At 39.3% G+C, this 22,698-nt stretch overlaps 1 protein-coding gene across 2 annotated transcripts in view; it reads left to right on the forward strand.

Annotated features, from left to right (window-relative positions):
* Positions 1 to 22,698, forward strand: part of PAWR (pro-apoptotic WT1 regulator) — a 112,105-nt gene that overhangs the window by 79,131 nt on the left and 10,276 nt on the right. For both annotated transcript variants that reach the window (XM_067559899.1, XM_067559901.1), the window contains one exon: positions 8,005 to 8,039. In XM_067559899.1, the coding sequence (XP_067416000.1) occupies positions 8,005 to 8,039 (35 nt within the window). The remainder of the gene's footprint in view (positions 1 to 8,004; positions 8,040 to 22,698) is intronic.

Genomic DNA, 22,698 nt, shown 5'->3' on the forward strand with positions numbered 1-22,698 from the left:
GATTTTGTTCATCATGGTTTGTGAACTTCTTTATAATGTTATGACCATTTAATGAAGGAAAGCACAAGAGAACCATTGAACGTTGTTTGAGAGAGCCTTAACTCTGACTTTTCTGACTCGTTTTAAATTAGAAACTTAACATTCCATTATCATAGTTTGAATTACTTCCACAAAAGAGCAGCAGTGCATTGCCATTCTAATTGTTTAAATATCTTGAAATGAGTGAAATGTGATCCAATATGTAGAAATTATTTGGAAGTAGCTATGTATTACTAATGCAACAAGGTTATAAATGTTTAATAAAGGCACCATATGTGCTATATGGAAAGCAGGAAATAAAATTAATGATGTCTAAAAGTGTCTAGTCACTTTAATTGTGTGGAAAAAAATTGTTAGGAATGCAGAGAATTGACGTATAACATGAGTTCCCATTAATAAATAGAGCTGAAAACCTGCCTGATGCCAGAACGTTGTGTGAATTCTGTTGCCAAATATTATGCTGCCAACTAAGCTGTATGACAATGTATTATTGTGAAAAAGAAACTGTTGGTAGCCAGACATATGCAGTACACTTTAATTGTACAATATATTTTGAAAGCAGTCTTGTTACCATCAAATAAATAATGGTGAAATTCATACCTACTGGACCATTCCTGGTTAAAGGCCACATTTTCCTCTTAGCTCCCATTTACTTTAGTGGAAACCATGTGTGTTCAGGTGTGTATTTAATATCGTAATAGGCTATTTTCCTAATTCAAGTTTTCATTTCTGCCTGTCAAAAGTGTAATAGTACAACACACTATGTATAAATGTAATCAAAAGAATTGTATCTCATGATCAGACACTTCTCTAAGGACCCCAGTCATAAGGAGAGGCATTATATGCTGTGCAAAATATAATATGCAAGTGAGTAGTACCCAAACACAGTGAGCGAATAAAATGTACGTAGAAAATGGGTGACTTAACTACAAATGCACACATTTCCACTCTTCAGCCAGAGGCTGAGCAGGAATTTTCCTGCAGTTGCTGCTGTTGGGCCCCTGAACTGACAGCAGGGAACCTGTCTCCCCTGTTCCCTTAATGACATCCCTGCTGGGCCCAAGCAGCATGTAGGAAGAAGCTACCTGATTTGAATGCAGAGGGGACAGGAGCCAGACTTCTGGAAGAGGAGATTAAGACTGGAGGCTGGCAGAGATGGAAGAGGCAAACTGGGAATTTGGTTGGCAGGGGAAAAAGTGAGTTTGGCTGGGCAAGGAGACTGGGAAGGAAATTAGGAGAATGGAGAACAGGGAGCCAGTAAATGTGGGAGGACAGAGGCTGAGATGAGATGTCAGGGTACCAAAGAAGAACTAGCTCTTTGCCCAGCCAGTCCCTGGGACAAGAAGCAGAGGGAGGGGAGTGGGTAATAGATTAGATGAGAAGCCCAGGGTGGGAGGGAGAGGGGCTAAGACAGTGGACACAAGGAACATGGGTAAAGGGGAACAAGAGAAATGGATCAGATGAGAAACTAGGAGGCAGACAAAATCTGGCAGGGCAAGGAGACTGAGAATGGGAACCAGTGAGGCAGGGGAAAGGTGGTGTGGTGGAGGGGAGATGGATCAGGTGAGGAGCTGGGATGGTGGGGAACTGGATCTCTGGTTAGGCGAGGAGTATGGTGACAAGGGAGATGGGGAAGGGGCTAACTGGAAGTAGCTGGGCAAAGAGAATGAGACTGGGATGCCTGAGGAGTGGACTCTGAGAATGGCTAGATGAAGAGAATGAGACTAGGTTGAGGAGCCAACATCGGGGAAGAGATAGGATTAGGATAGAAGGGATCAAGCTTGTGGGGAAATGGACAGAAAGGTCTTTGACCACTTGAACATACTTCCCCTTAGGGCTGGGAACAGAACTCAGAATTCTTGGATCTCACCATTCCTCTTCTGCCAGCAAATATCTGTGAAATGCACTGGCTAAGTGTCCTATGCCCCTCCTAATACTGGTCCACATAATTAATGGATGACAGCCTACTCTGTTACTCCTTTAGTACAAGCGTCAGAGATCTGTGTACTGGCTGTCACATGTTTTCATGTTTAAATGTGACCTATAGTTTAAGAGAAATCATACAGACATCTACTTTGGCAGAAGAAAACTAATATATATGTTTAAATGGTTACATATATAAATTGTTATAAAATTTAATCTCTGCTGGAAAGTTTAATGTGGACTCAGTATTTTAACATTTCTCAGAAATATCTGGTGATAGACAAACTTTCATTTTTTTAAACACACAAAAAACCCCAAACATTTTCCTCTGTGTTGAATAAAATGTACTTTTTAATGCATCAGTGATTTAAATTTGCATTTTGTTCCATAAATGCATTTCAATGCCGCTAACAAAATATTACTTACCCATGAAGTCTTTTCTAATTGAGTACTAGTTTTTGTGTTTGCATATATAAATATAATCATAAGAACTACATAAAATATCACTGGAGCAACTTAAACCTACAAGGACCAGGCAGGTCACGGTGGAAGCTTCTTGCTTCATCTCTAATACTGTTGCACCCTTTAATTCTAGGAGTCTTACTACAGCGTGTGCTTTTATGTGTCTTGAATACTTGTAAAGACAGAATGCGAAGCAATAAGTCTAGATTTTTTTGTCTCTAGTTTCTCTAAATTCATTTAAGGTGTCTCTGTCAAGAAATTTTTGTTCAGTTTTCTTGTGGTTTTCCCATTCACAGATGGACACAGCTCAGATTCATATCTATTTACAGGGAAGTGCAAGTGCTAAATATCATACTTCCTAACTGCATTAATAGCCTGACCTGTTACTTTTTCTTTCACCATCAGGTTTATAAAACTGTTTTCCTGTCTTGCTTTCCCTTTTAGCCCATGGTGTACCAACTGAAACTTTGCTATTGGCATGAGCAGTAGGAAGCACAGTAACTGAAACTCAAAGCCAAATTTGTATTGGTTGGCAGATGCCCTCAATTGAAGAAATAGATGATGTCTTCGCCAGTTCTTCCATGTGCATTCCTCTGCTGGCCAGCATCACTTTTTGTCTCCTCGGGAAGGAACTCTAAGACTTTTGGTTTGCAGCCAGGTCTTTTTCTCAAACTACTGGAGAGAATAGGAAAGACATTTCTGTTCATCTGTCAAAAAGGATGCAGAGCTGAGTGCTGTTGCATCCCCTCACAATCTTCCCTTACGGTTTCATATAAACAATGAGCAGGAGGGGTGATGGAATAGTGCTGTGACGTTACCCAGCTGAGAAGCCTTTTGAGAAGGGAGAGCTACTGCCTTCAACTATAACTTGCAAAATGTTTGTTTTGAAAAGAGAGAGTAAAGCCCCTTTAAAGTGGCAGGTTCACTTCTCTCAGGTCCTATAATATAGTAAATAGCATCCCATAACTAATGTCAAAGGCTGCTGATAGTAAGAGCTTGGAGGTCTGGCATCTGTCCACTACCCCTAAACTAGAAAGAATACTGCAGTTAATGCTGTTTCCATGCTAAAACCAAGTTTGGCTTACGAGGCTCTAAAAAAATTTGGAGGGTATCCAGTCTGACCGGAAACAGCTTTCTCAGTGACCTCCATCATTTCTTCGTAATACTGGCAAGGTGATTGTTTGTTTTTCAGCATTGGTTTTTGAACAAGGCCTGAACCACTGAGAGCTTGCTTTTCCTCAGAAAGGTATTCATTATATCACTCTGTTTTCACTGGCTGTCCTTATCCAAGGAGACATTGCCTAGTTGGACATCTGATGTAAGGGGTAGGCAGGAGGAAAGACAGACTCCTCTTCCAGAGCTCTGCACAAGAGCAGAAAGCACTCTTGCAAACCTTCTGAGAAAACCCCATTGAAATTGTCATCCAAGAGGATCTCGTCCCTATCACCTTTCAAATTAGAAGAAGCCCTTGGATCTTCAGAATATTGTGATGAGCCTACATTGGATCGGCAGTCTCAGAAGAGAGAGACGATGCCAATGGGTACTGGTGGGGTCGGGATCGCTACTGGCACGGACTAAACATAAGCATGTCTCCCAGCTGACGCCAGTGAGAGACAGGCATCCAATGGCTCTTTAATGGGCCAGCAAGGAGATGTCTGTACTGAAGCTCCCTGGTACATCGGTCCAAAGGGTAGATGGAAACATTCCACTCACAAGGACAGCTTTACAAATCTTGGACTTACATATCCTCTTTCTTTGAGTAGCGTCCCTATGGGTGCTCCACTATAGGTGCATCTGCGTCTCTGCGTTGCTGATGATAGAATTTTGGTAGCTGTGTCCGTTTTGCCCACACACACACTGTTTCTCCTCATGCTGTGCTATGAGGCTAGTCAGCGCGTGGAGGCTAACCATCCTCAGTTCCTTCTCAGCTGCCTCTGGCTAGAAATAGAGCGTTAGAAAAGGGTCAGAAGGACTGGGCCTACTGAGGTCCATAAGACTACTCGTTTTCAGCTGAGGCTGTTATGAACTTGTGATGACTAAAGAAACCCCTTGGGTGTGATTTAGGAAAGCTCCTGCCAGACCCCATGTTAGAGTTGGGGTGATCTCTGGTGATCTTATTAGTATATGTGTAGGTTCTTTTGTTGTTGTTAATGTTTTCTCTATAGTGCTTTTACCTTAAGAATAAAATAGGCTTGATTCCTACTAACACTGGGCTTGCATTACAGTGTGGACATACCCATGGTTCTCTACCTATATTAATTTTGAACTCTCTGGTAGCTCTAAATGTGTTTAGGAGAGCAACTATAACCATGTGATCTGACGTAAGTTGCATGAGAACTTTGTTTATTTAATATTGAATTGAACTGAAAGAAATATGCTACATTTTAGCAACAAAAGATTAAATATAGAAACAATATTTTAAAGTATATTCATAAAATAGCATTGAACTACGAATAGCTATTAAACACAGGTCCTCCAGATAAACAAAGAAATAAATTAATGTTAAACATCTGCCAAGAATTAATAGTCTAGCTTTACACATCTAGCTTTCTATTTAATAAAAATAAGACCAATATGTTATGTCAGAGCCTGCATTCTGCAGTTAAAGGTTTCATCGAATTTTTATTATAAAAAAATCTCACCTTCCTGATTCTTGAATTAGTTGAGCACAGATACAAAGTTGAAGTGCTATTTATTTTCCTGAATAGAATATATTTATTGGCAAATGTCTGTGTTCTAAAGACTGTGCCAAAACTGGTATTCTTGATTTACTGGGTATAATATATTTGAATGATGTTTCTTGGTGATTTATTAGACTTGTATTAGTCTTATTGTATGAGGGCAATGTTATTTCAAAGTAGTCTACACATTAGTGACTTTTTTTAAAATAATGAACTAGTCACTTAAAATCTTTATCACAAGAGAGCTATGGTCCAAAACCACTGAGGAGGATAGGAAATACCTGGATCTGTAGAGGACGTGAATGGATTCCATGTAGGCTTCCATGAGAGGGCTTTGGAAGCCTGAGGACTTCAGAAGAGGGGTTTCTGGTACTGGTATGAGAATTTAACTTTTATATCAATATGCCTACTCCCGAAGGGGAGACTCCAGTTTGGAACTCTAGGTATGCGATTATCCCACATACCCAGAAAGGGGAGAAACTGAGGCACAGTAGTGCTCTTGAGGAGGGACCAGATAATCAGACCCTTTTAACAGTTGATTTTTCACAAACCTGTCCATACCTTCCGCCATGTTGTCACTTGCACATTATGACCTTCTTGAATGGCTTTATAATGCCATTACCCTCTGTACTCCTTTAAATTTCTGCTTAAAATCCCTATCTGCCACAATGTCTCAAAGCAGTTGGCCATATATCCAGAGCTTGAGAGTATTGGGCGTATTACTTTTGCCATTTGCAGATTTATTAAGGTGTGTGTGTATATAAAAATTTTATATATTTGTTTGGATCTTCCATCTTCTCCCAAAAAAAAATCTCATAATACTTTTCTTAGACGGTATGCTGTTCAGGGCAGGGACCATGTCTTCATGTGTTTTGTGCATGCCAAGTACAGAACAGGGGAGTCTTGATCCTGCAAAGGACTTCTGGGGGTCTACTATATGTAAATATTAACAATTGAGCGTTAATCCCAGGAATCAAAGAATCTCTCTTTTTTTCTAGCCATTCTTTGCCTATCCTTAGCCATGTTAACAAAAAAAAGTATACATTATATAAAGCTCTCTTAAATTGTCTTGGTTCCAGCCTTGACAGTATGCAAATCAAGGGAAGATCAGAATGCGAAAAAATTGTTGAGCTATTCAGGTACAATAGGTCAGCTTTTATTTTTGTTTGATCTTAGACGATTCCTGTTTAAATTTATTTTAGTTGATTAATAGGCATGTATGAGTAATTGACATCTACCAGTTCTATAAAATAAAATTGACTTTTAGAATGTAGTTACAAGAGGGATATTAATGAATGAATAAAGAGTCTCCAAATTTTGAAATAATCTCTAGAAAATCCACAATAAAAAAAAAAAAAATTTAACTGAGTAATTTTGGAAATCTGAATATAAAATCTTATGGGAGGGGTGTCCCTCTGTCTGCAGAGGAGTTTGGAAACTGTACAGTTACAGCTGGCATAGATGGAGCAATGGGAATGTGATGAAATAGCATAAATACCACTACTCGCAGCTTCACATGAGCATAGTGTGAACAGGAGGAAGAGAGGGTGGAAGCTGCAGATGCAACTTGTGAAAGCTTTACTGTGTAAAACAACTTCAGTGGTGTTTTGTGTGAAAATTCCCTTCAGAAATCTTCACAGGGTTGCAATCAACTGTAGGTGGGATTTCTATGGCTATATACCTATATATAACTCCTATTATGTAACTCCAGTTTGAAGTTTGTTGTTGATGTAGAGTTTGAAGGTCTTACAAAATACAAAGAATTTAAGCTGAATGCTATGAACATTAAAGAAAAATGCAACTCAGTTAATTGAAAAAATTATATAAGTAAATGTAAACTCTGAATCCTGGGACCGCTTGAGAAATAGAAAATGATTATATTGACAGGTTCTAAATTGAACTGTTACACCCAAAGGGGAAAAAAGGCCTAGGCAGCATTGTAGCTCACTTAGTGAAAATCTGGATCCATTGCACAGCAGTTGTCAAAAAAAGCACAAGTTCATAGCTTGTAGTAAGAAAAGCAGAGCTTTTTACAAAAAGTAAAATAAATCCACGAACCAGTGATGAGTACAAAGCTGACTCTGGCAAGTGCAAAACTAAAATATACATTTTGCAACATTTGAACTATTGTCTAAAAATATTTCTAGCTCTTACCTTGTGAAGATGATCTTGCTTGCAAACATGAGCTGAATGCAAACGAATACAGTACTGTTTTACTGAGTCTGCAGACAGAATGCTCCAGTGCTGCTGCTCAGCAGTTCCGGAATAAAATTAAAACACTGATCAGTTTTACTTCAGTTATTCAGATCCCATGGCAAGCAGTGGCTCTAAAGAATCATGGCAATTTAATTCAGTTGTTCTTTAACAAACCAATGAGCAACAGTAGAAACAGACATTGGAATTTTGAGGGAAAGGGTAGAATAATAGAGAAACACCTACACTTTTGGTAGCCAGGATGTTGTGGAAGGTAAAAGGATATTCAAATTTATATGACACCTACTAACCAAAGGCTGTAATGAAAGACTCCCAGTTGGGGGTCTAGAAAGAGTATCCTGGTAGCAGTCAGACACCCTGTCCCTTCAACAGCTGAGTGGAGCGGGGATCTGGATTTTGCAGCACTTGGCTGAGGTAGTGGTCAGGATTGTGACTCTATCTTTGTTGTGAGGCCCTTTCTTCCTCTCCCCACCCTGCACTCCATAGTTACTATCTGCTACTATTAGATAATAGAGAGGATAATGTAAAAGCTGGATGATTAGCTTGTTTTGGAATTGTAAGTCTGTCTTAATTATTGTATTTGTAAATTGCTTGTGTATGAGATTGTTGAGTGTTCATAAATGCATTAGTTTATTTAAGAAAAAGCATGAAATTATATTTCCTTTTTGTTTTCAATTTCTTGTAGGATTCCTCTAGGACAGTTTCAAGCAGATATAAAAGGTAAGGCACATGAGTTTGTAATCATGTTATAATATTCTTAGCGTATTGTGAACCTGTCTAAAATGAAGTTGATTAAACATTGGGAATATTTGTCGACAGTAGGGCCTTCCTCCCACTGCTATAAATATCATGACCTGATTTTTGGGCCAATATTTAATCACAGGAGCTGAGCAAGAGATGTAACAATCTCTTAAACTAATCGTCTTTATTATTTTGCTATTTCTTAACCAACTAAGCTATCATTTTGTTTGACTTCATTTGAGCTGGTGTTCTCTATTGCATTCTCCACCAAGCCAGGTACTTGGCTTTTGGCTCAAGTAAAATTTAAGAGCCACTTGTCTGTCTTAATTTTATGGAAAGTGTATGTGAACCACCACTCTGAGGATTAACGTTTGAAGTTAGCATAGGCGCCAAGAAAACTAACTTCAGTTGAAATTGCCAGTATTCGTTTGAGTCACTCCTAACTCAGTTTGTGGGACACTTGTCCTTGTGCTGATTTGGTACCGTCCTGCTCACCAGCACACCTGCCACTAGAGATAGATATGCCCAACGTCCTGTTCTCTATTCATTAATATCTTGCTCATTGCCTTTGAGCCAAGCATTCTTGTGGTCTTAATCTGGGTACTTAAGAGAAGAACTTCAGCAATTTGCTTGGTACAATGGGGGAAGAGTACACAAAATCCTATAGCTTGTAATCTTTACTAACATTGACGTAATATAGAGACAGCCATCCCTCACTATTCAATTTCTGTCATATTATGAAATATTAGTGAGAATCTGTGGGTAAGTATCTCAGCTGAAACAAAACTTTTTTCAATAGAATTTTGTTTTAAACTCATTCAAAGAATGTTCCCTTTTTAGTGTCCTTTATTCAAAAGCTACTTTGCCCTGCTTTTGGTTTTTTCCCTATTAGATAAAGATGATCTTTCTGTTCTCTCTACCAAATTTTTCTCTTTAGAGGCTACTGCATTTCTAGGAGTTGGTTGCAATTATGCTATCTCACCTAGTGTGGAGTGACCCACAAAATTGTTCGTTCATCCTTTTATGCCTGTGGCTCATATTCTACATATTCTGCATCCTGTAGTCTTAGGGCTAGTCTATGCTGCAAGTGCTAAAGTACCACAGCTGCACTGATGGAGCTAGGCCACTGCAGCGCATCTGGTGAAGTCACTCTTGTCGACAGGAGAAAGCACTCTAGTTGGCATAATAAAACCACCTCCGCAAAAAGCGAAAACAAATTAGGCAGAAAAACATGGTCTCTCCATGTTGACAAAAAGGCAAATTTGTCAGCAGAGTGGCTTGTCAGGAGACAAATAGACCCCACAAACTTTTTAACAGAAGCCGGAGGTTGATTCCCTTTAAGGGACCTGCTTACCCTGACTCTGTTTAGGGGCTGACAGTTGAGCTCACAGTAAATGAAATCTAGAAGTAAGGTCTATGGGTTTTTTCTTAAAAAATGGCCCTCCAAAGTCTGTAAAGAAAATATCATTAGATCAGTTTACAGCAGTGGTCCTCAACCTATTTACTATTGTGAGCCACATATACAGCTCTCTGCATTATGTGGGCCATATCCACACAATATATATGCTACCTGTGTGGCCCTGAAGATGTCACATGGGCCACAGCTGTGTGCTGATTGGGCCACAAGTGGTCTGCGGGTCACAGGTTGTGAGCCACTGGTTTACAGTATCACAGTACTCCTCATAGCTCCTAATAAGGCCAGGGCTCTTGCAGCTTGACCAGATGCAGCTATACCTCCATATCCAGAAATATCTGTCTTTCTAACTTTGGCCATTCACCCATCCATATTCTCTTCCTTCTGTATGTAGGATTAAGGAAAGAATTAATTATTTGGGAGTAATTGCAGATATGTGCAGACATTTTCCTTTTTGTCCCATCAGAAATCCATCAATGAATCCTAAAGAGATGAACTGGCACATACTAGCCAAGTGAAGGGAAGATAAAATCTACTTAAAATGGCTGAAGGTTACAGAAAGCTGTCTGCACTGCACTTAAGGTGAAATCCTAAACCCACTGAAGTCAATGAGAGCTTTGCTACTGGCTTTGGTGGAGCCAGCATTTCACCCCTAGTGCTTTACTAGCCAGTGGCCAGGGCAAGAAAGCCTTGTTGATAAAGGGGTTTAAAAGTATGTTTTGTAGAAGAACTGTATAAGGCCATCCAAAAACTTTGCAATTCTTTCCAGTGGGTGGAAAGATTCAGCTGCTTATGATGAAGAAATAGACAAGCAGCAACTAAGTTCTTGATCCATGTGTTCTTGAACTACTATAGGTGCAATACTTGGCCAGAGAGTCCTACAGAATATGATGTGTTAGTAATCCATCAGTCTCCATTGACACTGCGTTTTTAAAACTTTTGATCTAATCATCCTCCCTCCCTAGGGATGGCCTTTACTGCTATGAACATCTCATTGTTAAGATTGTGAGATAAGATAGAGAAGGGAAAAATGTGTTCTGATGATTTTCTTCCTTGAACCCTTGAGGTCCCACAATCCTACCCTCCCACAGAGAACTATATCTGAGGAGTTATAGAATTTGAGGTGTCTCTTCAAACCTGTTGCCAATAATTGAAGGCTCTGTTACAAATGTATGTTTCCTTTATGACATGATTAAGCATTAACAAGAAATTGAATGTTTTATATTTTTGAAAGCTATAGTTTTGAGAGAGACTCGGAGTATACAGTCTTTAACACCAGCCAGGACAAAAAGTCTGCTCTGTCTTCAGTCATCTAGTAGTGGGAGGAAAACTACTAAGACTCTGGGATATATAAGGCCTAAAAAAGATGATAAATAGTTTTTTCCTTTCTCAGTGCTTTGATTATACAACACATTTATAAAAATGCTTTTCTGTGGCAAAATCCCACTTCCTCATCTTCAAATGTCTTCAACCATACCCCAAGTCACTGCTGTGTGCCACATTTTACCAATTCATAGAATCAAAGAAGGTTAGGGTTAGAAGGGACCTCAAGAGGTCATCTAGTCCAACCCTCTGCTTAAAGCAGGACCAACCCTAACTAAATCATCCCAGCCAGGGTTTTGTCAAGCCAGGCTTTGAAAACCTCTAAGAAGGGAGATTCTACCACCTCCCTAGGTAAACCATTCCAGTGCTTTACCACCCTCCAAGTGAAAAAGTTTTTCCTAATATCCAACCTAGACCTCTCCCACTGCAACTTGAGACCATTGCTCCTTGTTTTGTCATCTTCCACCACTGAGAACAGCGTAGCTCCATCCTCCCTGGAACCCCCTTTCAGGTAGTTGAAGGCCAGTAGCAAATCTCCCCTCCCCCACTCTTCTTTTTTCTGCAGACTAAACAAGCCCAGTTCCAATCTGCCAATCCCCTGGATTTTTTCAGTCCCTGTGTTGCTATGGGGGCACTCACTTTTTGGAAGTCAAGTGTACACCCTGTTTGATTTTCTTAGTGGGTTCTGATTATATCACCTGGTCTAAGAAATTTAGAAGAAATTTATTTGAATGTGTAATTATTGGTTTCATGCTGAAATGACACCGTAGGGCTGTCTTTATTTAAATGTTTGATCATAGAGTGCATATCAACAGGAACCAACTTTTTTTATTAACAAAAGATCAGTCATAAAAACTTTTCATGTAACACCAAGGCAAGGAATTTAAACACAAAAAAGTTGGAAAAAGTGCAGATACAGTCCACTTTAACAGCTCATTTTGAGTACCATTTGCTAGCTTTAGACTCCAAAGTTTGGAACTATTTAGCTTCTATGATCAAATGTTTTTAAAAGGTCTTAAAATTTAAAAAAGAGAAAACAAACTTGCAAATCAGGGTTTAAAAATGCAAGATTTTGCGTGGTTCATGGATCAGATAGACTTGGTTGGATCAATTTACAGAAAGAGTGAGATTAGACCTCTTAGTGGCTTTTGTGGGGTATGCTCCCCTTCTAGTTTTTATTCAATACTGGAAATTGATACAATATGATTTACAAATAGAATTGAAGCCCAACTTCTTGGTTTTGTTTATTTGACGGCACTGAACACTGAGGTGAAGCCCAACAGATACAATCTCTTGGAATTAGAGAGTTTCTATGTTGTGCTCTGAAATGCATTTTTAAAACACTCATGTTAAATGAGTTGTAAGAGATTAGTAGGTTTTAACTGGAAGTACTATGGATGAAATATTAGAGCCTTTTAGAACGTCTTGCTGAAATGTATTAGTTTAATAATGAAGAGGCTTCACCCATACCAGTTTCAGCTGCTTGGTCTCACTAATGCAAAATATGTACTCACAAAAATATTCCATAACACAGATTCCCTTCATTTTTGTGTAGTTTGAAATGCCATCCTTAACTGCTTGGGCCTCGCAATAGACTGGGGGTAAGATGTCTCTTACGTTGGGATGAGAGAGCTATCCTGGTGCTAGAACATAAGTTTCTTTAAGGTGGGATGGGGATATCAGCGTCCTCTGCAGGGACTGAGGGAAGAAAGTTGAATGGGCACATGCACACTGATCTTTTGACTATTAAATCCTCTTGTAGCCCCCTAGTGATGTTGGGCAGAGGTCTGTATGCTAAGTTGTCCCATATAACAAAAGTCTGTCCAGCTAACCTGTATATATAATACACATAAAAGTAAGCAAAAATCAGTAAGAAAGAGAAATTGGTACCAACTAGATGTGTTTCTGGGTAAGAACATTGATTAGGAATCTTTAAGGCTCCTGTAAAGTTGTGGGCTGGCATAACAAAAACTTGAAACATTTTAGAAATGCAAGGAAATAGTTTAAATTATCAAAATGTTTTTTTGTTTGGGTAACTTAAGTGAGATAAGCACCATTTTGGGTGCTGCTTATTTGGGAGCAATTGTGAAAGAGCCAGTAGGACAATGGGGCTTGGGAGGGGAAGAGGTGGAGTTGCAATGGAAGGAGCAATCTTCACATCTGTCTGCTGAAACCCACCCTGGAGTGTTCCATAACACCACTGGGTCTTTTGTCCTGACCAGGCCAACTCGGAGAGGGAGCAGCAGATATTACCACCTTCATTGGCTTTGGCTAAATCCCGAACAACATCTAGGATGTGAACCTTAAGCTCCTGCTTTTACCCTCTCCTTAGTGTGTCATTTTCCTACACTGCATTTTCTCCTCTTTTACTAGACCAATAAGAAAAAGATAGAGTTCAGCATAGCCATCCAAGATGTATTCACCCTCTTGCAATACTGCCGTGATCTTGTGACCTTAGACACAAGCTAAAAGTAATGCCTTAAAAATCCTGAGGTTGATAAGTTTGCCAGGTTTCAGAGTACCTAACAAGATAATGCTATGTCTGCAATTTCTCAGCCACGTTGGTTGCAAGCAAAAAAAAATGCGTTTTTCTTGTTTCCCTGTTGTGTTTTTCCCCCCTTTTGTGTAAATTTTTCTTATTTTATTTTAAAGGAAACGGGTTTGAATGGAGACTACCTAAACTGATTTTTCCTTTCTTACCCAAAGGACAGTCAAATGTCAAGGAGGAAAATTTCCCTGTAAAAATTCTGTATAGCTAAGGAAAAAGGAGTAAGGGTAACTTTTAAAATAAAAGCTGTACTTTTGTCAAATGTCAAATGTTTTAATGTTTTTTTATTTTTTCCCCTTATGTTTGTTAAAAGGTTTTGATGATGGTAGTTACAATTGGGGTCGTTAGCGATAACTTTACAGAAAACCCTGGATTTTGCTTAACTATTCAATGTTGTAACAATAACAAGGGTTTTATTAAACATCTTACCACTTCAGACAGAGATTTTCCTTTGTCAATACAACAGTTACTAGTGTGTTCAATAAGATGCACTCTCGTTTGCTAAACAATCACACAAACATCCTACTCTGATGCCCAAATGACCTACCCAACTTAATGCCCAAATATGCCTTCAAATATAAGAACAGAAGCCTAGTTACAGCTATAATTAAGTCATCAGATGTTCTTCCTGAAAAAATATAATATTAATTACTGTACTGCCTATAGCCATGGCAGCAAGATGTTTCAACTGCAGGAGTTGAAATATGCACAAAAGTCAATCTAATACTAAACAAAACAAACGTATCTTGCATTGTTCCCTAGATGTCGTTATGCTTTCACTTGGGTGGACTATCAAGGAAATAAGAGTTCCAGTTGCAGGGCCTCCAACTGCCATGGTAACCTCTTTTTTTCTCAGAGAAGAAGGGAGGAGCCTTTTAAGGTGCTGTTCTACATGATACCACAAAATTCTGTAGGCAAATAAACAATATTTTATATTCAGTAGTATCAGAAATTGCTGATTACCACTCAGCGTGGTCAGCTTATGTTTGTTCATGGCTAGAAGTAAATCAGCCATACACTGTATTCTATGCGTACATCTAAACTAAAACTGATATGTTTAAAAAATAGTGGACTACTGGTTTAGCTAGAACTCGCACATCACCCTATTGCTTATCCTCTCAGAAAAGGAAGTTCAAGACAGGATGATCATATGTAAGGCTTTTAATGTCCAGAGATTGTTGCTTGAGTAAACAATGTTTAAACAACTACCCTTCGTGTAAGCATATTCAGTGGCTTGCTCTCGTGAAAAAGAACCTTAACACTCAAAAGATACAAAGGAGCCAGCATGTGTCTTTTAATCTGCCACAAATGAGACCATTTCATTTCACTGATGGCTGGTTATCATGCATATCTTAAACACACCCAAAACTTCAGTAATCCAAACAGAATGAAAACCAGTCAATACAGAGGATATATATTTTTCCCTCCTGTTTCCACTCTGTTCCCATAGAAGTGTTAAATCTGATCAGATTGATCTGAGAAATAAATTGACAGTTCTTTGCAATTAGAGATTTTGTTACTATGCTGAAGCAGTCCTTCTTAGACTCGCCAAAATTCAGAATTGTTCTACTGATCTGGATTTTGCAGATTCTGCAGCCAAACTCATCCATGACAACATAAACATATCAAAAATTCTGATGCTGTTCCTTACACTTTTAGAGTTTTCCATCACTCTACATGATTTGTAAACTGTGTGATTTGTTGACCTCTGAAAGAAGACTGTGTTTGGCAGGGAGGGTTAGATGCCCCTATAGTCATGAACTGCAGTTTATGTGCTGAGATTATTCTGCAGCCTCATATAGTTAATCAGTCCAAGAGCAGCCCATAGTAACCAGCCCCCTGCTTCAGCCCAGCAAGAGATGTCTTTGATATCAGCCTGAAGTGGATGGTGATTGAGGTGTATTCTTAATACCTATTTCAAATCCCATCTCGAAACTAAGATGAGCATGTCCACAAGATCAGGTTGAGTCACAAATTGTTCCAGGCAATAAATCATTAATGTAGTCAGTGAAGTTGCACAGAACAAGAAGCATTGGCAACTCCAATACCCAGCCGAACAAAACTTCAATATATTTTGCTAGGAATTCCAGAGGATAATGGGGCAGCCAATTTTGCTTTGCTTAAAGATACTCTTATCAGATAGGCACTTTAAAAAATGAATCCATTCTTAGGATTGTCATTTCCTACACCTGTGATTAGATGGAATAAGCTCTCCCATATCCTCTTGGCTCAAACTGTATCAGTTATGTAGTTAGATAAAGCCGAGCAAATGTATAGGACCAGGTGAATTGTCTCTACAGGGCTCAGTCATGTAAATCTGATGCTTTATCCATGATTATATTCTGCATGGTGGCAGTATTATCAGTGACCAACATTTCACAAGGGCAGTTTAGAGCTACTGCTAGACATTGCTGTTAGTATTCAGCTTTGTATTAAGCATATAAGATTGAAAGAAAATCAATTAATTTCTAGCTTATGGAAGCGACTCTTCTCCCCTCTCCCAAAATTTTCTAATACCAGTCTCAATAGGACTCTGAAATTCCTCTCCCTGTGAAAGGTTTTCCTCCTGTCCACCAAATCTCAAGTGGTCCTCAGTGCTACTGAGTACCATGTGTGGCCGCTGGTGAGGCACAGTATCAAAGTAGCTGGCCATAAGATAATTGATGGCATAATAACATCTCTCTCATTTTTCTGTTTTAGCTAAGTGGAAAACGTGTCTGTTTCCTCCTTGATAGATGAGCTCTTCCATGATTCTTCTTCCAATGCCACTTCAAAATTCTTTTTATGCCATGTCAGGCCACCTCTTGGCTCTCCTTGCCTGTTCATGGAGATGTTCCTATCTTGCTTCTCTGATACTGAGGCTAAATTAATAGGCATTAGCTATGGTCACTAGGGGCTGTTGAGTGGTGGATCCAAGAGTCCCTTCCACTTCCCCTAGTCAAATATAAGAGGGCATTTATCCTTGTGATTTTCTTTAAGCAAGGATGTAAAGACAATATTACCAATTAAAAATACTTTCTTTCCCATGAAGTATTCTTTTTGCTATCTCTGAAACCAATTCTCTCTAGTTTCTTTCTTCCAGGTTTCACATAAGAGCACTACCACAGATGGTTGACTGGAAAAAGTCAGTTCTGTTCCAGTGTTGGCAAAAGGGTTACTATAGAGTGATGAGACTAGTGATTGAGCATGTTAGTTTTGTAGTGTTTCCAGTCCCTCCAGGCACTCGGAGCATGGAACAGGGGCAAGTACATCTTTTTTTAAAAAATCAAATATTCTAGGATTTATGGGGTTAAACTAAAATATTTCTGTTCTGTTGTGTTGCATCATGCATATCCGGTCCTAGAAATATGCTTTTTTAAAAACCTTCTAGATGAAGAATAAACAGTGCTAAATATGGTAATAACATTAAACTAGGAAATTCCTTACAATTGTGTCAGTGCGCCTTGGAAACTTCACACATACTGGAGCATAATAATATTTATATCCATGAAAAGATCATCTCATGCCAAGTTATGCCTGCTTTTGATTTGCACTTTATTCATCTAGATTTACACATTGTCAAGGGCTTTCTAAAATTATGAAATGCATGGTTGTTAAATGAGCATTTTAACCCGACTCGAAGTGTGGTGGTACTATGCTTACCCGTCCTATGTACTTTAGAAATTCATCACATGCTCATTTTAGTCACATGACTTCTGATTCACAATTCTCTTGCTGGAAGATGATTTCAACTAGATTTTGCTGTCCTTGTCTCAGAATTGAGATTGTGCTTGGGGTTTGTGTGTGATTTGTGTGCGTGCGTGCGTATAATCAACCTATCTTAATGCACATTTATGAAAACTCTAGTTTTTTATGCTAACTCTTTTGTTAGATCCTTCTTTTTAAAGTAAACCACCTTGCTTGGCTTTTAAACATATTGGGCTTTTGAATATTGGGATTTCAGACAACTTTGATATTTTCATTTAACACTATTAAAAATTTGTAAACTGTGGATCAAGAATTTTGTTATACACAGGCTAATAAAATTGTTTCAAAGGAGCATTTTTTTCTAATAGAAAAACTAAAAAAAGTAAAGAATCGATTTGCAGCGAAAATTGTAGACTAACCAATAGTGTGCTTGAATTTAAAGTTGTAGTTTGTTCTTTCATTTCATTCAAGTCTGATAGTGTAATAATACAGAAATTTATAAATCTTTACTTTCAATTGATTCTAGCTTAAAACTGTTAGATTTAAAGCCAAAGCCAGGAACTCTTGGTAGGCCAACTGCTATATATCCACACCCACGTCTATATTCTTATAAGAATACAGTGGTAGGACTATACTACTGACCACATGACCAGAATGGTGATGGTGATCATGAAATGCTATGGGAGATTAGAAAGGCTGTAAAAGCAGAAAACTCAGCAATAGGGGATTTCAGCTATCCCCCTATTGACTGAGTAGATGTCACTTCAAGATGGGCTGCAGAGATAACGTTTCTAGACACCATTAATGGCTGCTGCTTGGAGCAGCTAGTCCTGCAACTCACAAGGGGAGAGACAATTTTTGATTTAGTCCTAAGTGAAACACAGGATCTGGTCCAAGAGGTGAATACCGCTGAACTGCTTGGTAATAGCAACTGTAGTATAATTAAATTTAACATCCTTGTGGGAAGGAAAACACCAAAAAAGCCGACCACAGTATCATTTAATATCAGAAAGGGGAACTACACAAAAATGAGGAAGCTAGTTAAATGGAAATTAAGTTAGTCACAAAAGTGAAATGCTTGCAAACTGTGTGGAAACTATTTAAAAACACTGTAATGGAGGCTCAAATTTAAATGTATAACCCAAAATACAAAAACACAGTAAGAGAACCAAAAAAGTGCCACCATGGCTAAACAACAAAGTAAAAGGAGGAGTTAGAGGCAAAAAAAAAAAAAAAAAAAGGCATCCTTTATAAATTGGAAATCAGATCCTACTGAGGAAAATAGAAAGGAACACAAGTCTGGCAAATCAAGTGTAAAAGTATAATTAGGTAGGCCAATCAAGAATTTGAAGAGCGGCTAGCAAAAGACTCAGAAACTAACAGCAAATAAATTAAGTACAATAGAAGCAGGAAGCCTGCCAAACCATCAGTAGGGCTAATGGATGATCAAGGTGCTAAAAAAGCACTCCGTGAAGATAAGCCACTGTGGAGAAGCTAAATGAATTCCTTGCATCCTTCTTCAGTGCAGACGGTGTTAGGAAAATTCCCACACTTGAGTCATTCTTTATTTGGTGACACATCTGAGGCACTGTCCCAGTCTATAGAGGAAGTTTTGGATCAAATTGATAAATTAAACAGTAATAAGTCACCAGGACCAGACAGTATTCACCCAAGAGTTTGGAAAGAACTCAAATATGAAATTGCTGAATGACTAACTGTGGTATGTAACCTGTCACTTAAATCTAGGGTGACCATATGTCCTATTTTGGCCGGTGCAGTCCCCATTTATAAGCCTCGTCCCAGATGTCCTGACATTTTTGGCAAAACGGCATATGTCAGTTTGCTCAAGAGCAAATTGGACAAATGCCCAGTTTCCCTAAAAAAGGTGGGGCTTCCCCCCTCCCCCAGTGGGGTGCGGAGGAACATTTGGGACGGGGAGCACCTGGGCTCAGGCAAGCAGTGATGCCAGGCACAGAGTGGGGTGAGGGAGGGTGAGCAGTTTAGGACAACTCATAGACTTTAAGGTCAGAAGGGATCATTATGATCATCTAGTCTAACCTCCTGCTAAACACAGGCCACAGAACTTCACCCACCCACTCCTGTAATACACCCTAACCTATGACTGACTTATTGAAGTTCACAAATCATGGTTTAAAGACTTCATGGTACAGAGAATCCATCAACAAGTGACCTGTGCCCTATGCTGCAGAAGAAGGCGAAAAAAACCCAGGTCCTATGTCAATCTGCTCTGGGGAAAAATCCCTTCCTGACCCCAAATAGGTGATCAGGTAAACCCTGAGCATGCGGGCAAGATTCATCAGCCAGACACCGAAAAAGACTTCTCTGTGGTAACTCAGAACCCACCCCCTCTAACATCCCATCATAGGTCATTGCACATATTTACCGCTAGTAGTCAGAGATCAGTTAATGGCCAAATTTGGCTGTCCCATCATACCATCCTCTCCATAAACTTATCAAGTTCAGTCTTGAAGCCAGCTAGATTTATTGGAAGGCTGTTCCAGAACTTCACTCCCATGATGGTTAGAAATCTTTGTCTAATTTCAAATCTAAACTTCCTGATGGCCAGTTTTTCCATTAGTTCTTGTGTCCACATTAGTGCTGAACTTAAATAATTCCTCTCTATTCCTGGTATTTCTCTGATGTATTTACAGAGAGCAATCCTATCTCCCCTCAGCCTTCTTTTGGTTAGGCTAAACAAGCCTAATTCTTTGAGTCTTCTCTCATAAGACAGGCTTTACATTCCTCAGATCATCCTAGTAGCCCTTTTTTGCACCTGTTTGTTTGTACTCACCAATACCAAATCTAAGTGGCATCCCCTCTTGTTGGTTTAGCTATTTGGTGAAGGAACTTGTCAGCTATCCTATCCAGGGAAATCTGGGCCCTATCATTTTTACTAGCTCCATGCAGGGGAAAAACTGGGGGCTTGGGTGAGCCCCATGCGAGCCCCATGCATTGTCCCGTTTTCCCTTTGGGAAATATGGTCACCCTACTTAAATCAGTTTCTGTTCCAGATGACTGGAGGATAGTTTATGTGCCTTTAAAAAAGTCTATAGAGGTGATCCTGGCAATTAGAGGATAGTAATCCTAATTTCAGTACCACATAAATTGGTTGAAACTATACTAAAGAACAGAATTATCAAATCATACATGAATATAATTTGTTGGGAAAAGTCAACATGGCTTTTGGAAAGGGAAATCATGACTCACCAATCTATTAGAATTCTTTGAGGAGGTCAATAAACGTGGACATGGGGATCCAGGGTACTTGGACTTCAGAAAGCCTTTGGCAAGGTCCGTCACAAAAAGCTCTTAAGCAAAGTAAGCAGTCTATGGGATAAGAAGGAAGGTGGTGTCCCCCAAGGATCTTTATTGTTCATATTGATGATCTGGAAAAAGAGGTAAGCAGTGAAGTGGCAAAATTTGCAGATAATACAGAATTACTCAGGATAGTGAAGTCCAAAAGACAGACTGCAAAGAGTTGCAGAGAGAGCTCCCAAAACTGGGTGACTGGGCAACAAAATGGCAGATGAAATGCAATGTTGATAAATGCAAAGTAATGCACATTGAAAACGTAATCTCAACTATACATACAAAATGATGGGAACTAAATTAGCTGTTACCACTCAGTCATTGTGGTTAGTTCTCTGAAAACATTAGTTTAATGTGCAGCAGCAGTCAAAAAAAGCTAACAGACTATTATGAACCATTAGGAAAGGAATAGATAATTCAGTAAATATAACAATGTGACTACATAAATCCATGGTATCCCACCCCTTTAATACAGTGTGCATCTGGTCACTCCATCTCAAAAAAGACATTAGAATTTGAAAAGGTACAGAGAAGGGCAACAAAAATGATTCAGGGTATGGAACAATTTCCCTATGAAGTGAGATTAAAAAATTGGGAATTTTCAGTTTGGAAAAGAGATGACTAAAAGGGCCTATAATAGAGATCTATGAAATCATGAATGATGTGAAGAAAGTGAATAAGGAAGTGTTATTTATTCCTTCCTGTAACACAAGAATCAGCGATCACCCAATGAAATTAATAGGCAGCAGGTTTAAAACAAAAAAAGAAGTACTTCACACAACACAGACAATCTGTGGAATTTGTTGTCGGGGATGTTGTGAAGGCCAAAACTATAACTGTTCAAAAAATAATTAGATGAGTTCATGGAGGATAGTTCCATCAATGGCTATTAGTCAAGATGGTCAGGGATGCAGTCCTATACTCTGGGTGTCCCTAGCTTCTGACTGCCAGAAGCTGGAATTGGACAACAGGGGATGGGTTCCTCAATAATTGCTTTGTTCTGTTCATTCTTGCTGAAGCACCTGGCATTGGCAACCGTTAGAAGACAGGATACTGGGCTAGAGGGACCATTGGTCTCACCTAGTATGGCCATTCTTATGTTCTTCTGGACATGACTATTAGTTACAAGAATCATCATTTCTGGTTGCAATGATTTTTATACACACGGGAGTTGCTTGCTTGCTGTATTACTGTATAGCTTACTAGCGTAATTTTTTAAGCATATTTCTTGATGCTAGAGATAGGAATTAGATATTCAAGGCCTCTAGCTAGCAGAGGGGTAGTTAAATAATGCTTCACGTTTTCTGCATCCTCTATTTTATGTATTAATGGATGTAATCTGTAGTGACTATATAAGCTCTGCTCTCTTTTGGTAAGAAAAGTGTATGTGCAGGGCTGGTTCTGTCAAAAGGATCTGCTCTGTTTGGCTTGGAATGGTTAGGTTTTGCTGTTTTTTTTAAAGTCTCAGGTCAAACCTCTCAGTTGAGGTTGCTACTTTATCTGCACCTCATCTGGTGAAATGCATTGCAGTTGCTCCTCAGTCATCTGTTCCTGTTTTCAGAGGTTTTGTCAGCAATGGTTGCTAGGTGCTTTTTTCCATCAGTAAATTTTGCCATCTTCTCTTTCTGGTAGAGAGAGAGAGGGTCTTCAATTTGAGGAAGGCTGGGGATCTCTTTAGCCTAGCAGCGTATTACCCACCACTTGAGCATTTCATTGGTTGTGAAGCGCGCAGCTGGCAATGTCAAAGGGATCCTATTCCTGTACTCAGTTCACATGCTGGTATCATCCTCCCATTTCAGCATCCATAACTTAGTTTTGGGGGCTTCTCCTACATGAGTTAAAGCAGAACTTAGACTGGGAAAATGGCTTTCTCACAACCTCCAGTTCCATTGTAGCCAGGAAGCCTCAGGTTGGTCAGCCAGAGAATAAATATAGGCGATGTGGGAGCCCCCAAAATGCTCCGGTGGGTGGCTTCTATTGAATACAGTGTTAAAATGAGGATGCTAGCACTAGAGCCTCACTTTTGAACTCCGCTTTACCTGAGAGTTTCCTGCTCATGAACACTCTTTTAAGACAAAAGTGATCCACTACCTCAATAGCTTGTTTTAATCTGAGGATCAGCCTAAACATCTACCCACCATCTTAACATCCCAGCTTTTCCCAGGCTCACCCTTGACCTGCTTCATGTTCTTTCTGGCCTGTTCCCCACAAATCAGAATCACGTTGCCTGTGCTTAAGGGTCTCCTCCAGTAGCTTCCCTTCAGTCCTCAAGCAGTATGTGTAGGGAGGGTTGCCAACCTTGCATTTTAGTTTTTACTGACATGAAGGTCGGAAGC

The sequence above is a fragment of the Emydura macquarii genome, unplaced genomic scaffold, assembly GCF_026122565.2.
Source record: "Emydura macquarii macquarii isolate MOO-44397 ecotype Brisbane River unplaced genomic scaffold, CSIRO-AGI_Emac_v2 contig_2205, whole genome shotgun sequence".
NCBI classification, from domain to species: Eukaryota; Metazoa; Chordata; order Testudines; family Chelidae; genus Emydura; species Emydura macquarii.